The following is a 19429-nucleotide window of genomic DNA, read 5'->3' on the forward strand; positions in this document are numbered from 1 at the left end:
AAAAATGGGTTGGCATTTAGGCTAACACAGACATGCGTCAACAGGGCTGGACAGTGACACTGAAGAGGAAGAGTCTGAGTTGGATGTTGAGGAAGGGGAAATGGAGGATGTTGATTGAGCCCAGGAAGAGCCCATTGCCTGACAGAGTTCAAGAAAAAATGCAGAGGCGAGGCTTAAGCCAGAGGGAAGATTGTGTTGATGTTGAATTGGACTTTTGTAGAGGGAGAGGGGCTCTTTTCATTTAACATTGGGACAATGGGACTTTGTTGGTGTTTTTGGATAGGTCGGGTGCATTTTTGTAAATTTTTCAATGGGTAGGGTCAGGTGATAAGTAATATTTAACGTGACATTCATGTTTGTTCTTCAATGGAAAAAGTGGTTGTTCAAAATAATAATTTTATAATTTTCTGCTGACAAAAGTAATCTGTTAAAATGTCATGCTTTTGAATTTTCATGGACATCTGCTTATGACAAAACAAAATATTTGTTTAAATATGATTTTTTTTATTATATTAAAGCATAAATATTTTTGCTTGAATAGTTTAATTAAATTACCCCCAATTCCTAGTTTATTCATTCATTCATTCATCTTCCGTACCGCTTATACAGTTAATGCCAATAATTTCCATGGAAAGTTTCCATTTTGGAATATTTCTAAAATACCCCAGCTTTAACTGCCCATGCATGGAAATTTGCTGGAATCGATCTGAAGATTTTGGAACCTTTGGAACGCTAGTGCCTACTTGTACACATCTGCTTGCTTACAGTGAGGCTTTTCTTGAAGGGCTCTCAAAGTGAAATGTTGTTACTCCCCAGTGTGAAGTCGTGCTTCCAGAACATGGAGATCTGCAAGCGCCGTAGCACCTACGACAACAATAAATCTATCTACTCCACCAATGCAGTCCCTAGTGCTGCAGCAGGAAACCTGACTGTTACCTTCAGTAGCCAACTCAACCAGCATAACCAGGCAAGCTCAACACCTTCTCTACAAGGTGAAGTCATCTTTCAATGTTTTAACCAGTGGATGTCCAACAGGTGCCTTCTGCGGGGGGAGCGGTGCCTTTGCTAAATTATCAACCAGCGTTGTACCAGCAGGCCACGATCAACATTCCCGGTCTGACGCAACAGAGTGTACCTATTCCAGCGCGTCCTGCTGGGCTGTGTAGCCAGGCAGAACCCTTCCAGCAGACTCTGATTGTTTGCCCACCTTCCACCATTCAAGGTGAGAGACACCGAGTCGTGGATAAGGAACAGTGGTACCTTGACTTTCAAATTTGATTTGTTCTGTGTTGTATACCTCTAAACTCATATCTCAAAATCATCTTTCCCCATTCAAATGGTCAAGCCCCACCAAAAAAGACCAACAAAAACAGTTTGTGTTTAACAAGCCTGTGAATATTCTCATTCATTAAGGTCGTTTCATTCTCAGGTCATTGAATCGATCGCAACTGGACTGTTATCGTCGTCATCGATGACATTTCGATCTTAGCCGGCTTCATCAGTTTATACAACAAGGCTTAGTTAGGACAGACTAGCCTAAATTGGTGTGGAATAACTCAACTAATTGTACTTCAAGTTGGAAGTACACCCCAAACCACGTATGGTATCATTCTTTTGAAATGCAAAACGACAGTCATTGGGTTGCCTAACAGTTGATTCTGTTTTTAACGAGAAAAATAGCACACTACAGTATTGTACTCAATAAAAACATACAGTAATAACATCTTTAAGTAGAATGTAAATAATTAAAAAGTTTTTTTTGCATCATGCTTGACGGTAATTCACTATGCTGCTCCTTCTGGTGTGCACGCCTTGACTACACTGGGGAACACAATTTTTGTTGTTAGGTCTGACAGCTGTTTTTAAAAAATTTCCAGGTGCGGAATCCAAAACTGATCAGTTTTTCTCCATCACGTCAAGTTTTTGAACTATAGGATCCCCGTTTTCTTAAAAATATGAAAAATGTATGTATCTATGTATTTTTATTTAGTTTATTTATTAATTTATTTATTGTCCTGTTTGGCTGTTAGGTCAAACAGAATGGAGAATCTGTATCCCTTTTATGTCGGAACAGTTTTACTGTATCACAGTGGAGTTTTTAAGCTGCTGCTGTGGTTTCTTAGTATTATAATTGTTGTTTATTGAGAATCAGAGTCGATCAGTCGAACAGAACAAAGTTTCTAGAGGGGAGAAAGAATCCCTAACAAAAGACAAAGCACTAATTGTAAACCGGATGAGTAAAGTAAATCATTACATATCTACAACAATGAAACAGGTGCTTGTTTGTTGGAAAGGAGGGAGGATAGAGGCACCCGATAAGGGGGGGGGAGCCCCAACGTAATTGTTGAAACTTTTGATTTATTAAAAAGAAAAACTAAAAATACACAGCCATAAGTATTCAGACCGTTTGCTGTGACACTCATATATTTAACTCAGGTGCTGGATTTCTTCTGATCATCCTTAAAATGGTTCTACACCTTCATTGGAGTCCAGCTGTGTTTGATTATACTGATTGGACTTGATTAGGAAAGCCACACCCCTGGCCTATATAAGACCTTACGGCTCTCAGTGCAAAAAAAAATTCTGCTGCACTTAAGGTTCCTAAGAGCACAGTGGCCTCCATAATCCTTAAATGGAACACGTTTGGGAACCGTGCCGTCATCCTGCACTTGTAACTCAAATTTGTGGTCACAACTCCAGACAAAAAAAATGTTCGGAGCGACAACTCGTAGCTCGAAAAACTTGTGGTCACAACTCCAGACAAAAAAATGTTCGGAGCGACAACTCGTAGCTCGAAAGACTTGTAGATCGAGGTATCACTGTATTGCAATTGTAGCGTCCATATTATGTTATACATCAAACATGCAAGATGTTCATCAGTATGATTATGTGAAAATGATCCATGGTCCATCCAGGGCTGCAGTCATCAAGCAAGAACTCAAGTTTCCCTGTGAGGATGGATAACTCTGTTCCTATAGTACCTCAGAATCAGCCTGCGCAGTCCTTGCAGATCCAGCCCAGCATGCTCACACAGGTAAGACTTCGGAGGGCGTTTGCATGTCTTGACGTCTGCCAACTGTCCTATTAAATAAGTCCCACAATATTTGACGGTATCAGCTTTCTTCATTTGTCTTCAGTTGTGTTGGGCCGTTTTCTGGCATTTAAATGCTGATGTGGCAGGTTTTGTGGTTTGATGTATGAAAATTCACTTTGCTTTTTTGCATCCAGATTTGGTAATTTGCTGCATCATGTGTCACCCACATCTCCACTAAAGGTTACATGTCATATATGAACCTCAAATAGAGCATTTTGGCTTCCTTGAATGTAACTATTATGGTCTGAAGTAGGGCTACACGATATTGGAAAAAGATGACATTGGAATTTTTTTTTTTTTGGAACCCTGCTATATATATATATATATATATATATATATATATATATATGTTGCGATGTGGGGGAAAATACAGGATAACATACTTGTAATATAAAAATCAGCACACATTTTTCTTTTTCCCTTTTGGACAATTTATAATAGCTTAAGTGGAAAAACTATGCTCCACAGAGCTCAGATGTTTACGGAGATATTTGTGTAAAGTCTGTCTACCTCTATTTAAACACACCGTCGTATTGACCAGCTAAGTGTCCAGCCAGACCTGAAGTTAAAATAATTTCTTTTCATGCCCAGTTATACTGTTAACACAAGCCTAACAGTATTCATTTGTTTTAATCAATTCAATCAGCACGCATTTAGGCCTAGGTTTTATGACGATATATTGTCACAAAAACTATCACGATAAATGTCTTTTTAATGCCTCTGAAATCATGAAAAATAAGCCCTGCCATTATTGATTTATTTTGCTTTTAAAATCAGTATTATTCTTGTTATGTTCCCCCTTGGTCTGAAATAAAGTATAGAGCTTCAAGACCAGCCTGTTTTACATGGAGCCTTCTATTCCAATTATTATCGCTTTAGAGGCCCAAACCGAATGAAAATGCTAAATATAAACGCCTCAATTGGAATAAGCAGGTCAAGTCCGAATTTAATTTCATTCAGCTTCAGAGGAGTGGAATATTCCTTTTGCCAAACGGATCAGAAGTACATTTTCGCCATGTATCCCGTCATTTTGAATAGTGCCGGGAAGCGCTCTGTCTGCGCATGGTTCGTCTCGGCGTAAATGCGCTTTGACGTCATCGTTTTACGCACAGCGTAAATATGGTGGCGCCCGACAGAGCTCGTATGTGAGCGGACATCTTGTTTTTAGCTACTTATGTTGTTTTTATCAAGCTGTTTTTAAAAAAAATAAACATAAAAACAACTGCTCTGCTGAATAGATGACGGACCTCCATCTTGATAAATTACGTGACATTCACGACGAAGTGCACATCTTACAGCTGTTCTGATTAAATGTAGTGCACATCATGTATACACCCCATCCGAATAGATCGCCTCACATGTAAACAGTTGACCCGAGATTTTCAATCGGAATGACAAAAAAAGTTTCCACGTAAACCCGGCTACTGTGTGGTTGGTCCGCTGAAGACGAGCCCTTCACCTGTCAATCAAATACACGTTGACGTTCGCTGTCGTCAACTACTGGCTGAATAACATGTGCTACTGAGGCTATGCTTAATACACAGTTAACGTCCCCGTGTATGTTATTGGGGACTAACACACACACAACAACTCTGAGCAAAGCTCTGTTTTAAACAACATTGGAGTGAGCCGTTTAGCTCCTTAACTCATAGGCAGAGCTAACAACAACCCGCACGACAAACGGTTAACTTTCCCTGAATTGTCTCTGTTGTGTGAATCTATGCGCTGCACATGGAGCAAGGCTGTGCAATATTGGACGGAGCCAACACCGGCAAGTCCGCCGGGGTTCCATGAGCCCACCAGCAGCTAATAACACATCTGTCCAATGCACTCACTGTGTGATCTGTGCGCCGGCTCACCACAACGACAGTTTATTGAGTCCGGAAAAAATATCGTGTCCATTTTATTTATTGAACGATGAGTAATTATTGTGACAGGCCTACACGCATTAGTGTTTCGATATTTGAGTGCATTAGTTTAAACAAGGCACGGTGGACGACTGGTTAGAGCGTCAGCCTCACAGTTCTGAGGACCGGGGTTCAATCCCCGGCCCCGCCTGTGTGGAGTTTGCATGTTCTCCCCGTGCCTGCGTGGGTTTTTTCCGGGCACTCCGGTTTCCTCCTACATCCCAAAAACATGCATAAATTGGAGACTCTAAATTGCCCGTAGGTGTGAATGTGAGTGCGAATGGTTGTTTGTTTGTATGTGCCCTGCGATTGGCTGGGAACCAGTTCAGGGTGTACCCCGCCTCCTGCCCGATGATAGCTGGGATAGGCTCCAGCACGCCCGCGACCCTAGTGAGGAGAAGCGGCTCAGAAAATGGATGGATGAATAGTTTAAACAACACACACTGCTGTGTGCACCTTGTGTCTGGATCAGATTTTAATCCCTTTATTGGCCCTGATTTGCTATCGTGGCATATTTCCCAGATCAGCCCCGACATATTTGACGAAACTTTAGAGCAGACAACTGACAGAAAGCCAGCATGTTTACATATAAAACTAGCGAGTTATGTTACCTGCTTCAGCCATATTAAAAGTATGTGAAGATTACCTCAAACTCTCCTTGAAGAATGGACGATCCAAAACGTCCTCGAAGCACCCGGGGTCGACATCACACCTCCGGGCTGCTCCGTGTGTTGTTTGAAGGGTTATAATTTATTGTAACATCAGTGCTAATCGTATCAGCATGTCTCGCTTTTATCACCGTATGCTAGCACTTAGGTTAGCAGGCATTCGTTGTTTAATTATTTGTTTTACCTGACAGTTTTACAGAAAACTGCAGCTGGGAATGACAAACAACTTGAAGCAAGAACATTTTGACTCTTATTTGGAGACTTGTTTTGCGAGCTTGAACTATGAACAGTATGATTGTGATTGGCGGAATGATGCATGCAGTGAATGTTTGAGATCTTTTGCCCCTTACATCGCTAGGACCTTTGTTGTGAGACTATTGTGCATGCACACATCGCGATGATGATAATCAAACAGTATATCGTGCAGCCCTAGTTTGAAGCAACAAACCATAAAATCATAGCACTGGAGCTATGATTTATTTTGTTTTGTTTCAACAAATTACGTTTTGTATTTCCATAACTCATGTGACTGCTACTCAGGACCTTATGCATGTCCTGTCCTGAGCGTCATTTGGCCACAAATCTGGTTTTCAGCTAATAACAGACCTAATCTCTGCACATTGCAGTTTGCGTGTCCAGATGGCATATGCAGCTGGATTTTTATGCTCTCAAAGTCACACGGCAGCCCTGAAGGACATCTGCGTTTCTCACACTGCCTTCCCACATCCTCTAGGGTTCCTGTACACCCCTGATGGTGGCCACCCTTCACCCACCCTCATCAGGCATAGCCTCGCAGTATTCCCTACCAGTCGGGCTAGGTACCGGGGTGGGTCGGCCCACCCTCTTGGAGCACACAGCCACAGTGCTGGTAAAGAACCACAAAGAACGACGTGCACTTTTCCTGCTACCAATAACGCGTCATATCTCTCCTGTCCCACTTTCTTATTTGTTTGCTTATCTCTATCAGCATTACACATTGAATCTGTCTTCTCATATATGGTCTTCTCAAAGGCCCATGATATTTATATTGCAGTTTAACCTATTTGTAAGTAAATTGCTGATGGAGTCAAGTGCTCTGATCTTTTACTTCCAGTACCTTTGCTGACATTTTATTTGTAATTATAGATGCACATTGACTAAACACATCATTTCAAATGATTCCTTTTCCTCTTCCTGCTCCTTTTTTCTCCTCACATCATTTACACATTCTGACATTCTCTTTCCCCATAGGTGTGGTTAGGGCATGGAGCGCATGTGTTGCTGAGTTGGTCTGCGCTTTGCTTGCAGCTTCTCATATCCTGTCCTCCTTTTTGGTTTCAGTACAGGATGGTGCACATTCAAAGCACACCAAAATCCCCACAATTTTACTCTGACACACTTTCTATTTCAGCCCTACAACATATGGCATGCTGCAGACAGTGTTATCAGTTAACAAAAGCAACTAACTCCTGTTTCTTCTTTAACAGGCACCATGATTTGTTTTGTATTTTGTTTTACACATCCTGGTCTGTTTCCAGTGCTTCAGTGTTTGTGCTTTGCATGATTTCATTTTGTTGATTTGTTGCAGGGCAGTGCTAAAAATAAGGGAATGGCTTGGGAAAGGTTGCTCGCTGATCTTGTGCTTTGCCTGCAGCAGCGATTCACTCTAGGATTGCCTTAAGAAGTCTTTGGGTTTATTTCTCAGCATGGCCTGGTTTGCCTGATTGTTCAAGGCATGGAGTTCCTTCACTGAACACCGGTATTACCTGGGTTGAAATGTGACTCTCTGGGCCGTTTCTCCCAGCAGGCCTGGCCCACTGGAACTCAACAAATCCTCATTCCGTCGTCATGGCAACAGGTCCCGAGCGTAGCCATCCACAGCTCTGCTCACCAGGCAAATATTGCAGAGTCACCACAGGACTCCCATCACACCGATACCACCATTCAGCAGGGACACAACTGGAGGTATGTTAACCAAGTGGTCTTCCATGTACACGAGGGATGACAACGATAATTTTAATCATTGTGTTGATTACATTTTTATCAGGAATGTTGTGTAAATAACTTCTATGACTTGTGTGTGTGTGTGTGTGTGTGTGGGGAGGGGGGGGGGCATTTTAAAAGTTGTTAGGTATCAGGAGAGATAAAGCAACACCAGAAGGGGAAACATTGAGAAAACCTTTTCGAATGGTATTATCAGTTGCTTTTTCTATAAGCAAAGGGAAAAAAATATTTAAATTGGAAATTGTAGTTTTGTAAAACAAATTTGAAATTTTATTTTAAGGCCATAGCCCCAGGCTAGTTTTACAAGAAATTTCTGCAATTGGAAAATATACAGTGTAAAAATAATTACTAATCAATGCAATTTTTATTTTATTAATTTTCTCTATGGTTCTTCAAGGAATATTTTCTTTAAAATGGTCATCTTTTACATGGAATTGAAATAATTTGATTAGTGATTCCGTTAACCTGTTTCATGTTTTTTTTACCTTGACAGGAGCACAGCGCAAACCAAAACTCAGCAGGAGCGGAAGAAGGTCAAAGCCAGGCGAGGAGAGAACAGAAACAGGTTAGTGACCAGGAGAGAATTACGGCTGACACCAAATGACTCATCACTCCATAAGGATTAATAATAACTTGCTGTCCTCAATAACTTAAGTCACTCTACTCATTGTTTTGATAGAAAGCCCAATGGCCATGTTGTTTGTTTTCCTACAATCCTGTGGTCAGTTCCCAACTATAGGAAATATTTGCTGTTTGGTAGATTCCAGTATTAAAGGAGCTCAGTCTTTTTTTTCAATGCTTTGGCTCAGGGGTATCTCGACTGCGTCGTTGCTCAGCACCAATGGTGTGACGTCATCCAGTCTCATGGCCACTTTGTCGCAGCCCATCGTTATCTCAGACACTCCCAGCCCGGCGGTCAGCATCATAACAATACACAGCGACACTGACACGGAGGATGAGCGCAAGTTTCATCCTGCCAGGTGAGCCTCTGATGACCCGTTACAAAATGGTTACCCAGCAAAGCGTGGATTTTGAACTAAAGCTGTTTCTCTTTTGAGGCAGTGTTACACTAAGCCAGCGCACCAATGTTATCAGCTGTGTGACTGTGCACGACTCCGACTCCTCTACCGCCAGCCCCCTGACGCCGCGTCCCCGCGCACTTAACGCAGCCAGCACCGTTTCCTCTCGCCAGGCCAAGTCTCTGGCCGTGGTGGCGCCCTCAGTCAAAGTTCAGGCGCCCGAAAGAGTTGCGGCTACACGTAGCCGCCCAGAAACTGGTGAGAAGTGTGCTCGTTCCTGTGCCATGCATCATTACTGTTATTTTGGTGTTGAAAGGGACAGACGTTAACATGTATTACTCTTTTTAACCCTAGTGAACTACATAAAAACCAAGAGAATGTCTCATCAGCAGCCAAGTAGTTCGGGGGAGAGCCTGGAACAACACGGACTGATGCTGAGCCAGTCACGCCCCTTAAACCTCAGCCAGGTGAGGCCGCTTTTATGTTGAGCCAGCAAATACAATCACACACGAAGCTCTTTTAACACTGAAATAAACACCCGCATATTCGTGGTTCATCACTCACAAATTCACCTACAGTAATCTACAGATTGGGACCGACCCGTGCCGTGAAGAGCGAAAAGCTGTGAGAAATTGATGCTACAGTAGGGCATAAAAAAGTATTTAGTCAGCCACCAATTGTGCAGTTTCTCCCACTTAAAAATATGAGAGAGGCCTGCAATTGTCATCATAGGTATACCTCACCTATGAGAGGCAAAATGAGAAGAAGAAAAAAATCCAGAAAATCACATTGTTTGATGTTTAAAGAATTTATGAGCAAATTATGGTGGAAAATAAGTATTTGGTCAACAAAGGTTCATTGCAATACTTTGGGATATACCCTTGGTTGGCAATGACAGAGGAAGTCTTCACAAGGTTTTCACACACTGTTGCTGGTATTTTGGCCCATTCCTCCATGCAGATGGTGGGCGGTGGCCGTTGCTGTCGGCATAGACTGTTTCATACTACTTCAGCACTGGCTGTTTCGTACTCTTTGAACGCTGGCAGCTAGATCCATTCCACACACAGATGTAATTGTGAATATTACTCCGCGGCGGACTAATATGCTGGCGCATCAGCCTTAAGTTCCACCTGTGTGCTTGGGGACTGGCTTTGGATAAATCACAGGAGTTGACGAGACCAGAAAACACTCTTCTGTTAAGAAGTAACGGTACTTTTACTCCATTACAATGATCTAAATGTCAGTCGCTACTTTTATTTATCAATGATTGCTTATTTATCAACTATTTTGTGAGCGAAACTACGACTTGGACTTCCGCATTGGTGCTGTTTTAAGTCTAGTTCACCAATCAAGCGACACAAAACATGTCTAATCTTCTATTGGGCTTCTATTGGGCTTCCCGGGCTTAGGTATTAATACTAGATAAGCCAGCCCGGCTGATCGTCGTGCCTATGTGGCGGGCATGTTGAGAAGGTCGTCGTTACCATGAAGGCAACGGCGCGCGACTCTTGTTTACATTTAGAAGAACAAAAACGACAGCTTTCATGTATTGTAGTAGTTGTCTGGCGCTGTCTGCCCAAACGTGGATATTTCAGCTCACTTGTAACTCTGGTTGGGCATCGTTTGAATTTGAGCGATTCCGGTTACCATTCCAGTTCCTTAGTTCGATTCAGATTCTTTGAGGGGGCTGGGTCAAAAAAAGTTTGCATGGTTTAAGTAAAGGGTGTCCAAATTATGAACATTATTAGTACAAATTATCCAAGTATGTTAACATGTTGTTAAAATAGTTATTTTAACTGTTTTAACTGTTTTATTTTTTTATTTTTTATTCACTGAAGCTCTGCGCAGTGTAGGCTGAGGCTTGGAGCACGTCAGACACTGCACATCGTGAAAGTTATAGTTTTGACTGTGCATACACACACAGCAACATCAGAATTTGCATTTTATTTTGTACTTTTTTTTTTTTTGATTGATGTTCATGCTGTGGTTAAAAAATCTGAAGTTACCCACTATTACTCAGTACTTAAGTAATTATTTCATTGTGTACTTATTACTCTTAAGTAATTTTTGGGAGGACTACGTTTTACTTTTACTTGAGTCACATTATTGTCAAGTAACAGTACTCTTGAGTACAATGTTTGGCCACTCTACCTACCTCTGGAGCGGCTATCCTCTATTGCTACGTTTTTGCTCATCAGATCAGCCATTGTCGTATTTGTTGCACTGGTCTTTTGTATTTTCATGTTGAGGTGCTGCGGGTCGTAGCCCAGCGGAACCGCAAAACACACATAACATCGGCGACAAGAGTTGTTCTTCTAGTACATCTTGTATTAATTAGGAAACGCGCCTACATTTATCTAATTAGTTTACGGATATTAAATGTATCAAGCGACGGAGCGATGTTGGGGATTATGTCACAGCACAGAATTAACTAACGTCAAGTTTAGAAATGGGCAATAAAAACTGAAAAATATTGTCCATCCATCCATCCATTCTCTACCGCTTATCCGGGTCGGGTCGCGGGGGCAGTAGCTTCAGCAGGGACGCCCAGACTTCCCTCTCCCCAGCCACTTCATCCAGCTCTTCCGGGGGGATCCCGAGGCGTTCCCAGGCCAGCCGAAGGATGTAGTCTCTCCAGCGTGTCCTGGGTCGTCCCCGGGGTCTCCTCCCGGTGGGACTTGCCCGGAACACCTCACCAGGGAGGCGTCCGGGAGGCATCCAAATCAGATGCCCCAGCCACCTCATCTGGCTCCTCTCAATGCGGAGGAGCAGCGGCTCTACTCTGAGATCCTCCCGGATGACCGAGCTTCTCACCCTATCTCTAAGGGAGAGCCCGGACACCCTGCGGAGGAAACTCATTTCGGCCGCTTGTATCCGAAAAATATTGTACTTAATATTTTCCCGAAGGATGTATTTGGGATTAGCCTTTGAAGTAGGTAATAGTGAAAAATGAAGTGAAACAGACAATGATTTTAGTCAATTCTTTTCCAGAATAAGAGTGCTTAAAGAGGAGGATGCTGTTCATGTGGCACAGCTTGAAGCAGGCATCAGGTGCAGGTGGAGATGGGCCTGGCTCTTAAATCTGTACATCAATATGTACTTGAGCGGTGTAAATAAATGTTTTTCCGCGTGAAGAAAATTTGTTTGTCTTCCAGATTGCTTAATTTATGTTAAAATAAAAAACATTCTCTGCAGGATCCCCCCCCCCCCCCCCCCCCCCCCCCCCCAGAACCCAAACAATGTTTTCCTTTTAAAAAATTTTTTTTAAATTATTTATTTTTTTGGTCACCTTTTTCATGCCTTTGGTGTTTGCATGTCTTTCTTAAAGAAGAAGTTACAGGTCTGGGAGAGCCAGAAATCTTCCTTGTTTGTAGGTGACCAAATACTTATTTTTTTTCATTTTGTCTCTCATAGGTGAGACCTATGATGAAAATTAGAGGCCTCTCTCATCTTTTTAAGTGGAAGAACTTGCACAATTGGTGGCTGACTAAACACTTTTTTGCTCCAGTTTATATTAATAGTTTAAAGACGAAATATACCACAAATGATGATCCCGGAACAGTTAAATCATATCAAACTCGTCTTCCAATATTACCTTTAAAGATAAATGGCTTACAGATCATTTAATTCCAAAGAAATGCACCAGAAGATCACATGTACATGCGGCGAGGACTCTTCTGCTAACAACCCAGACTAAACCTGGCTCCTTTTTGGGTTACAAAGACTGTCTCTCAGTCAGGATGCATCACCGACTTGTTACTATGAGACCGGGCTTTGGCACCATTTTATGGTATCTTAGGGTGTTTCAGAAAGAGCCCAAAACTGCAAATAAGTGCATTATTCAGGAAATAGCTGAGGATAGGTTCCACAAAAAAAATCAAACAGTTGAATTTGTGCATAGTGAACCGTGAGTATGTACAGTGACCCCCCACCATACTTGCAGTTCGGCATTCACCAATTGCCTAATTGTTGATTATAGTTTTTGGAACCTATCTGCTGTTATTCACACTTTTCGTTCTCAGGTCAAAGCCTTGTCTGATATGAAACTCTTGCTTCCGCTGGCCTCTTGGTGCCAAGCAACTATGTTGAATTGAAGGAAGGAGCTTCATTTAGTTGGGCCGTAATCTTGTCTAATGGAGAAAAGTCCTTTGCTGCCATCTTGTGGCATTGACAGGCAAATTCAAACCTTTTGGGGTGGGTGTTTTAGCGCAAGGCAGCCCGGTCCCTCTCCTATTCACCGGAGTTTGCTGAATACATTTGGAACACTGGATATACTGTACCTGTATAGAGAAATGGTAGGAACAATTGTGGAAATTAAACATTTTGTTAAATGTAAAAATTAAAAAACAATTATTTTTCAAGGCTTAGCTTCTTTTTGTCACTTTCCTGTGTCATTTCTAGGTAAAACATACTAGACATTAGATAATTTAGCCAGTGTTTTAATAGTTTTGGGAACCATTCTCTATTTCACTTGTACTTTTGTTGTATTTTAGGATAGACTTGCATATTTTGCAAATGACAGGTCTCAATTTTGGTCACATATTTCCACAGGCTTGTTGCATAGTACAGCTAGCTGTATGCTGTACTATGCAACCAGGGTTGTAAAACAAGTGTAGTGCGTGTTGTGATATGAACAAAGTTTTGGTTATGAAACAGTTGCCGCCTACACATTATTGAATGTAACATTTTGGCGACGAAGATAGAGCTCGACATCGCACTGCTGCCATCATTCATTGGAAGATGAGATGCCAAAAACACCTGTTTAACGATTATAGACGTCAACCTTTAAACGTCGATGCGGAGGAGTAAATTTGAATTGTCGACCAATCAGTTGCGTTGCTATATTAGACTAAAGCAGCATGTCAGTTGACATAACTATCTGTGTGTGTGTGTTGTGAAGGTCCAGCCTGTTGTGTCTTCATCTCAGGAGCGCGCAGGGCCGCCCCACGCTGACTCATCCTTGCGTCGCCAGCAGACCTTCCCTCCGGCCGCCTCAGCTCCGCACTACAACTTCCCCGAAGTGTCGGCCCTCGCCTCGGTGTCAGCCGCCGGGCCCGGCCTGTACACCTACCCGGCCTCCACCGCCCTCTCATCCGCCTCTCAGGTCATGGAGCAGCTGCTGGGCCGTAGCCACGCCGGTCACCCCGGCCACGGCGGCCACGCCAGCCACGCCGGCCATACCGGCCACGGACACTCCGGACACTCCCCCTCTGCTTATGCAGCCACATACACCGCCTCCTCGTCCTCCTCCAGGAGAGACTCGGCCAGCCGCAAGGAGTCGGTCAGCAGTCTGCTGCACGGTCTGCCGGCGGTCTACCAGCAGCAGTTCACTGCAGCCTCTCCTTACGTGAGCGTGACGCCGCGGGCCGAGGCGTACGGTGCCTACCAGCTGAGCCCCAGACGCCTCACGCAGTACCCCTACCTATAAGATTCTTCACATAGCACCTCCAAGGGATGACTGTCACTTATCCGATTGCTGCTTTTCATCACAAGGCTTGTCCTCTCCATTTATTTTCCTTTAGAAAATGTTATCTGACGCCCATATTTTAGCCACTTCATATTAGGCGTTGTGGTCATTGTTTCTTTGTGTGAAGAGAGACTCTGCTCCTGTCACAAGCTGCGACAAACCTTTAAGCCCCGTTTCCTGTGCTAGTGAAGGACTAGCAGACATTAATCAAGTGAGTCCCTGTGTTTTAGCTAACCTAATAATAACTGTACTTGACCCTCGTCTGTTTACGAACCAATCTTGTCTTTTTGCTATGTTTAATTTATGTTTTGACTGTGTACGGTGGGAAGATGAGGGTGTGGAGTTTAAGCCGTGAAAGGTGGCCCAAATGTGATGGCTCAATGTTAATTTAAGTGCACATGTGATCGTGTGTTTATGTAGTGACAGTGTTTTAGGCCAGATGAACCATGCAATAGTTTTTTTGATTTTGTTCTTTTCTTTTTAACTGAATGTATTTATGAAATCCAGATGAGTGAGTTTGTCATGCTGATAAATGACATGAAAAGCTTTTTGGGTTTGTTTCAAAAAGGGGGGGAAAAGGAAATTATTCTGTTTCTCAAAATATATATCTTGTTTGTCATAGCCACACCTATTAAATGCAAAATCCGCTAGCCACTGTTATTTAGGACCTCTTAATAATTGGTGTAAGTAAGGCCAGTTTTTATGTAACAAAGATAACGTTTGGATACTTGCTTGCTGCAGTACCCAGTGACTGCTGAATATTAACATATAATCTTTTGGTTGATTACTTCGTCGTGTAAGATGCTCCTATCTGTCTTACAAGAATTAGTTTGAAAAAATTAATGCCAGCCAAAATGTTGCAGAAGAGAGAGATTTTCCTTCAGGTGACTGCAGTGAAAGTTCTATGGCGACTGTGGGTTCTAAAAGCTTTTTAGTCGATCCTTCCCCGTTGTGTTTGCATCGTTTTGTGTTGTAATGTCTTGAGTATTTTACTGTAATTTGACCTTATTCTAGTAGTTAAAGATGCTACTCGGTAGAACTAATTCAGGGAAATTATTCTGCTCAATAATCCACCATCACTGTTTGCAATAAAATAACCACAAACACAAACGGGTCTCCTCTTATTCTCTTTAAAGTAATTGATTCTACTGTAAGATGAATGAATGTGTGGGCTGATAATACAACTGCTGCTTGAGTCTTTGTAGTGGACGACAGGTGGGAGACGAAGCTCACTTGAGACTCAACCAATGCAGCGTTTCGTGTGGCTGTAAAAAAAAAAAAAAGAAAGTGGGCGGGCGGACATAATGTTTCTTTTATTGCTTCTCTGGAAGTCACCTTTTAGTACTGTTATCACAATGCATTGAATCTTAATCAGTTACATGTGACTAGTAAGACAACTTTCCGGGTTTATTATGGCAATGTCTTTCACTTTGTATGTTAGTGGTGTAATTAAACTGCTTCCTCTTGTGTGAGAAATGTAAATCACCATGTTAAAGATAACTAATGGATGAGTTAATGTTCCAATAAACATGACTGTTGGATCTATCTCACCCAACACCTATAAAAAATAGACACAAAGGAATGAAGACGCTGGTTTCTTTTGCTCATGAGGAGGACGTGTGGGACATTGTTCAATTTCATTCTCCTATCACGCTCTAAACAATCTCCCCCGTTGCTCCTGTATTTATTTGAAATAGGGAAGCATCGAAGCCACAAGACATAACACACTAAGGGGAGGGTTTCAAGGTGAAGACATGAGACCAACACCCGGCCACGTGTCCTTGGTCAAGGCGCCCCTCTCGATTCCCGCTGAGTCATCTTCCCGAAGGCGAGACATCTTCCTCTCCCCCACGGTCAGTAAGCAACCATCAATATTCATTCATCTTCAATCCCGCTTATCCTCCCTAGAGTCACGGGCGTGCTGGAGCCGATAACAGACAGCTACCTTTGGGCGAGAGGTGGGGTACACCCCGAATTGGTCGCCACCCAATCGCAGGGCACATTTAAACAAACAGCCATTCGCACTCACATTCACACCTACGGGCAATTTAGAGTCTTCAATTAACCGACCACGCATGTTTCCGGAATGTGGGAGGAAACCGGAGTGCCCGGAGAAAACCCACGCAGGCACGGGGAGAAAATGCAAAGTCCACACAGGCGGGGCCGGGATTTGAACCCGGGTCCTCAGAACCGTGAGGCAGATGTGCAAAACAGCTAAAGCACCAACGTGCCGCCATTTTAAATATTCAATATCCTAAAATATAAAAGACTGGATGAACTTTAGAAAGGAATTTCATAGGTTTGCGTTAGCAAACTGTAGACATATTTGCAGTACTTGAACTGTGTTTGTGATAAATTATGAGTTTACTAAGACTGAAAGTTAAAATGTAAATTCCACGTATATCAGCAGTTTATATACACATGGCCCAGCTCGTATGGTTCAGTACACACAGTTTCAAAGTGCATTTCATTCTGGACTTAGATGAGTAGCGGCACGGTGGCCGACTGGTTAGAGCGTCAGCCTCACAGTTCTGAGGTGTGGGGTTCAATCCCCGTCCCCGCCTGTGTGGAGTTTGCATGTTCTCCCCGTGCCTGCGTGGGGTTTCTCCGGGCACTCCGGTTTCCTCCCACATCCCAAAAACATGCATTAATTGGAGACTCTAAATTGCCCGTAGGCATGACTGTGAGTGCGAATGGTTGTTTGTTTCTATGTGCCCTGCGATTGGCTGGCAACCAGTTCAGGGTGTACCCCGCCTCCTGCCCGATGACAGCTGGGATAGGCTCCAGCACGCCCGCGACCCTAGTGAGGACAAGCGGCTCAGAAAATGGATGGATGGATGGACTTAGATGAGTGCAGTGTAATTTGATGTATAAATACAACCCCCCCCCCCCCTCCCCCCCGCAAAAAAAAAATCACAGTTGAAATCAGGTGAATGTACAATTCAGCGAGTTCATGTTAAAAAAACAAACAAACTTTGATGCAAAGAATAAGATGCCACAAACATGTCTTTCCAAAGTGTGCAACATGGAGTGTTGCATTGGTCCAGATGAATGTCAAATGACAACGATAGAATCAGACCAAAATTGTCCCTCCTCCAGCAGAAAACAGTTGAACACTTTATGCAGTCTGGACTTGAAAGCAGTGTGATTTGAATTCGACCTGAGCGGAAACAGAGAAAATTGGGTTTTGACTTATTTTGACACTCCAACATGAAAAGTGACAATTAAAAAGAGCTGTTCTACTTACAACATGGGCCTGAAGAGCTTCTTGTTCAAATCCTCCACGGATTCCTCCGTCCTCTTCTTCTGCTCTTTCTTTGGTATGTGATCCCAAATCTCAGTGTTTACCCACAATGCCTCAGGCAGGGCGAGTCTGGCTTGAAAGGTGGTGATCCTGCGACACAGGGGGCAGCAGATGGTTTGGATGTCGGTGTCCACGTTGGCCAGTTTCTCCAGACAAGGGACGCAGAATGTGTGACTGCAGTGCAGCAGTCGCGGGACCCGCTGACTGTGTGAGTACTCGTGGCAGCACACCACACACTCCAGCTCTTCATTTGTCGACATGCTGAGGACAATTGGCAAGCTGTGTACATATGACAATTATGTTACACTTCTTACATTCCATATGATAGAGCAACAACAGTAGGTGGACAAGGGAAAAAGTGTTTAGGATTTTTCCATTTTATGTGGAGTACCCCAATTTTCAGGGGCTGAAATGCTCACACGAGCTACCAAAGTCAAGAATATTCTGGAGAAGGTTAGATTAGCATTGTCAAAATCTACACTCAAGAGATGTTTTGGAAAGATGCGCCCAAGGCTCGCCATCCAAAGCATGTGTCAAACATGATGTGGTATGTGGTTATGGTACACGCATGTCCATCCATTCATTTTCTGAGCCGCTTCTCCTCGCAAGGGTCGCGGGCGTGCTGGAGCGGGGCCGGAGATTGAACCGCGGTCCACAGAACTTTGAGGTAGACGCTCTAAGATGTCGCCCACCGTACAGGCATGTGTGACTGCTAACTTACAATTGTGTCACCCCCTTGCCTGTAAATGATGAATGATCGTAGGCCTATTTTTGTGAAACCGCTTAAATTAAAAGTGAAAGTCAAAACATCATCATGTTTTGATTTTGTGCCCATTCCGAATCCATCGTGGTGGTGTATAATTTCAAAACCATAGAAACGTCCAAAATACCTGCAGTAAGACATACTTACTCATAAGATGAAAGTTGCGTTGCTGTGTGAAGTTAGTGCAGAGTTGTCTGAGTTTTGCTCTGAGTGCTTCTGCTTTTTTAAGCTGCTCTTAAAGACACAACTGTTTACTTTGCACCACGTGACACACACGAGCACTCTTCCAAGGAAGTCTCGATGGTAAACAGAATTGTATTTACACGTCACTGTGGGGAATAAAAGACCTCCCACAACCAGGCTAATACCTTATCTCAACAACACATGACAGCCTTTGTGGGTGATTTATGAAGTGACTTTTATTTGCAAACTTTGCTCCTTCACACAATATACAGTCACATGCATGTGTATCCAACTCATGCAGTACACTTAAGGAGCCTTTTACACAATTTTTTTCATTTTTCTTTGGTAGTGCACACAGTTCCTTAGCATACGACAAAATGTCTATGACGCAGTTGAAACAAATAAGGAGTTATTACAACAACAATAATCAGGCACGTGCACAGACATGTTTGGGGGCAGGTGCTTAATGCCACAAAAGGGGGCCCATCGCTACAATTGTTCATACAATTTAGACAAAAACATAAGGGGAAGGATTATGTGTTGTGTATTTATTTCTTTTAACACTATCAACACAGTCAATAATACACGTTTTAACAAAGGAGCTGAAGGGAATTTACAGTGGATAATAAAACGTCTACACACCCCTGTGCAAATGGCAGGTTTTTGTTATATACAAAATGAGATCAAGATAAATCATTTTAAACCTTCCCCCCACTATAAGTTAAGCTATAACCTGTACAACTCAATTAAATATATATATATATATATATATATATATATTAGAGAGGGAGAGTAAAAATAAACAACAACAAATAAAACGCAATCAGATATCCAAACACTTTGGGTGGAATTGATGGCACAGAGGCTAAGTTTTTATTTTCTTAAATATTGATGAATGAAGAATAAAATGGGCTGCAGCAGAAAGGGCACTTTTTTCATCCAGGGCAAAAGGGCAGGTGCTTGACCAACACTTGGGGTCTATGTGTGCACATGCCGAACAATAATCAATAGCGATGCTGCCTAATAACATGACATCCAAAA

The 19429-nt window shown here is 42.7% G+C and overlaps 2 protein-coding genes across 6 annotated transcripts in view; one reads left to right on the plus strand and one right to left on the minus strand.

Annotated features, from left to right (window-relative positions):
- LOC133483458 (homeodomain-interacting protein kinase 1-like) overlaps positions 1 to 15248 on the plus strand; it is a 28494-nt gene extending 13246 nt beyond the window's left edge. Inside the window, exons 9-18 of one of the 4 annotated variants that reach the window (XM_061784743.1) lie at positions 817 to 967; positions 1036 to 1222; positions 2916 to 3034; positions 6403 to 6537; positions 7453 to 7613; positions 8146 to 8217; positions 8462 to 8632; positions 8715 to 8929; positions 9026 to 9138; positions 13572 to 15248. In XM_061784743.1, the coding sequence (XP_061640727.1) occupies positions 817 to 967; positions 1036 to 1222; positions 2916 to 3034; positions 6403 to 6537; positions 7453 to 7613; positions 8146 to 8217; positions 8462 to 8632; positions 8715 to 8929; positions 9026 to 9138; positions 13572 to 14099 (1852 nt within the window). In that variant the 3' untranslated portion in view covers positions 14100 to 15248. The remainder of the gene's footprint in view (positions 1 to 816; positions 968 to 1035; positions 1223 to 2915; positions 3035 to 6402; positions 6538 to 7452; positions 7614 to 8145; positions 8218 to 8461; positions 8633 to 8714; positions 8930 to 9025; positions 9139 to 13571) is intronic. The other 3 variants (XM_061784744.1, XM_061784745.1, XM_061784746.1) reach the window with 3 other exon arrangements.
- Positions 15249 to 15938: 690 nt separating this feature from the next.
- Positions 15939 to 18939, minus strand: LOC133483464 (RING finger protein 208-like). 2 transcript variants are annotated; one of them, XM_061784771.1, is made up of 3 exons: positions 18353 to 18939; positions 17386 to 17703; positions 15939 to 17298 (listed from the first exon to the last, which is right to left on the minus strand). In XM_061784771.1, the coding sequence occupies exons 2-3, from the start codon at positions 17700 to 17702 to the stop codon at positions 17193 to 17195; spliced, it is 423 nt and encodes a 140-aa protein (XP_061640755.1). In that variant the 5' UTR covers position 17703; positions 18353 to 18939; the 3' UTR covers positions 15939 to 17192. The 2 variants fall into 2 exon arrangements, with proteins under 2 accessions (XP_061640755.1, XP_061640753.1); XM_061784769.1 differs by having other exon boundaries at positions 17386 to 17721.
- Positions 18940 to 19429: the final 490 nt, after the last annotated feature.

Source organism: Phyllopteryx taeniolatus, chromosome 9 (assembly GCF_024500385.1).
Source record: "Phyllopteryx taeniolatus isolate TA_2022b chromosome 9, UOR_Ptae_1.2, whole genome shotgun sequence".
Lineage (NCBI taxonomy): Eukaryota > Metazoa > Chordata > Actinopteri > Syngnathiformes > Syngnathidae > Phyllopteryx > Phyllopteryx taeniolatus.

Bases quoted from the DNA above. Each gene is read 5' to 3' on its own strand.
- LOC133483464 (XM_061784771.1), bottom strand. From the start codon at position 17,702: ATGTCGACAAATGAAGAGCTGGAGTGTGTGGTGTGCTGCCACGAGTAC. The intron at 17,299-17,385 runs GTAAGTAGAACA...GTTTCCGCTCAG, and splicing joins AAGCTCTTCAGGCCCATGTT to GTCGAATTCAAATCACACTG.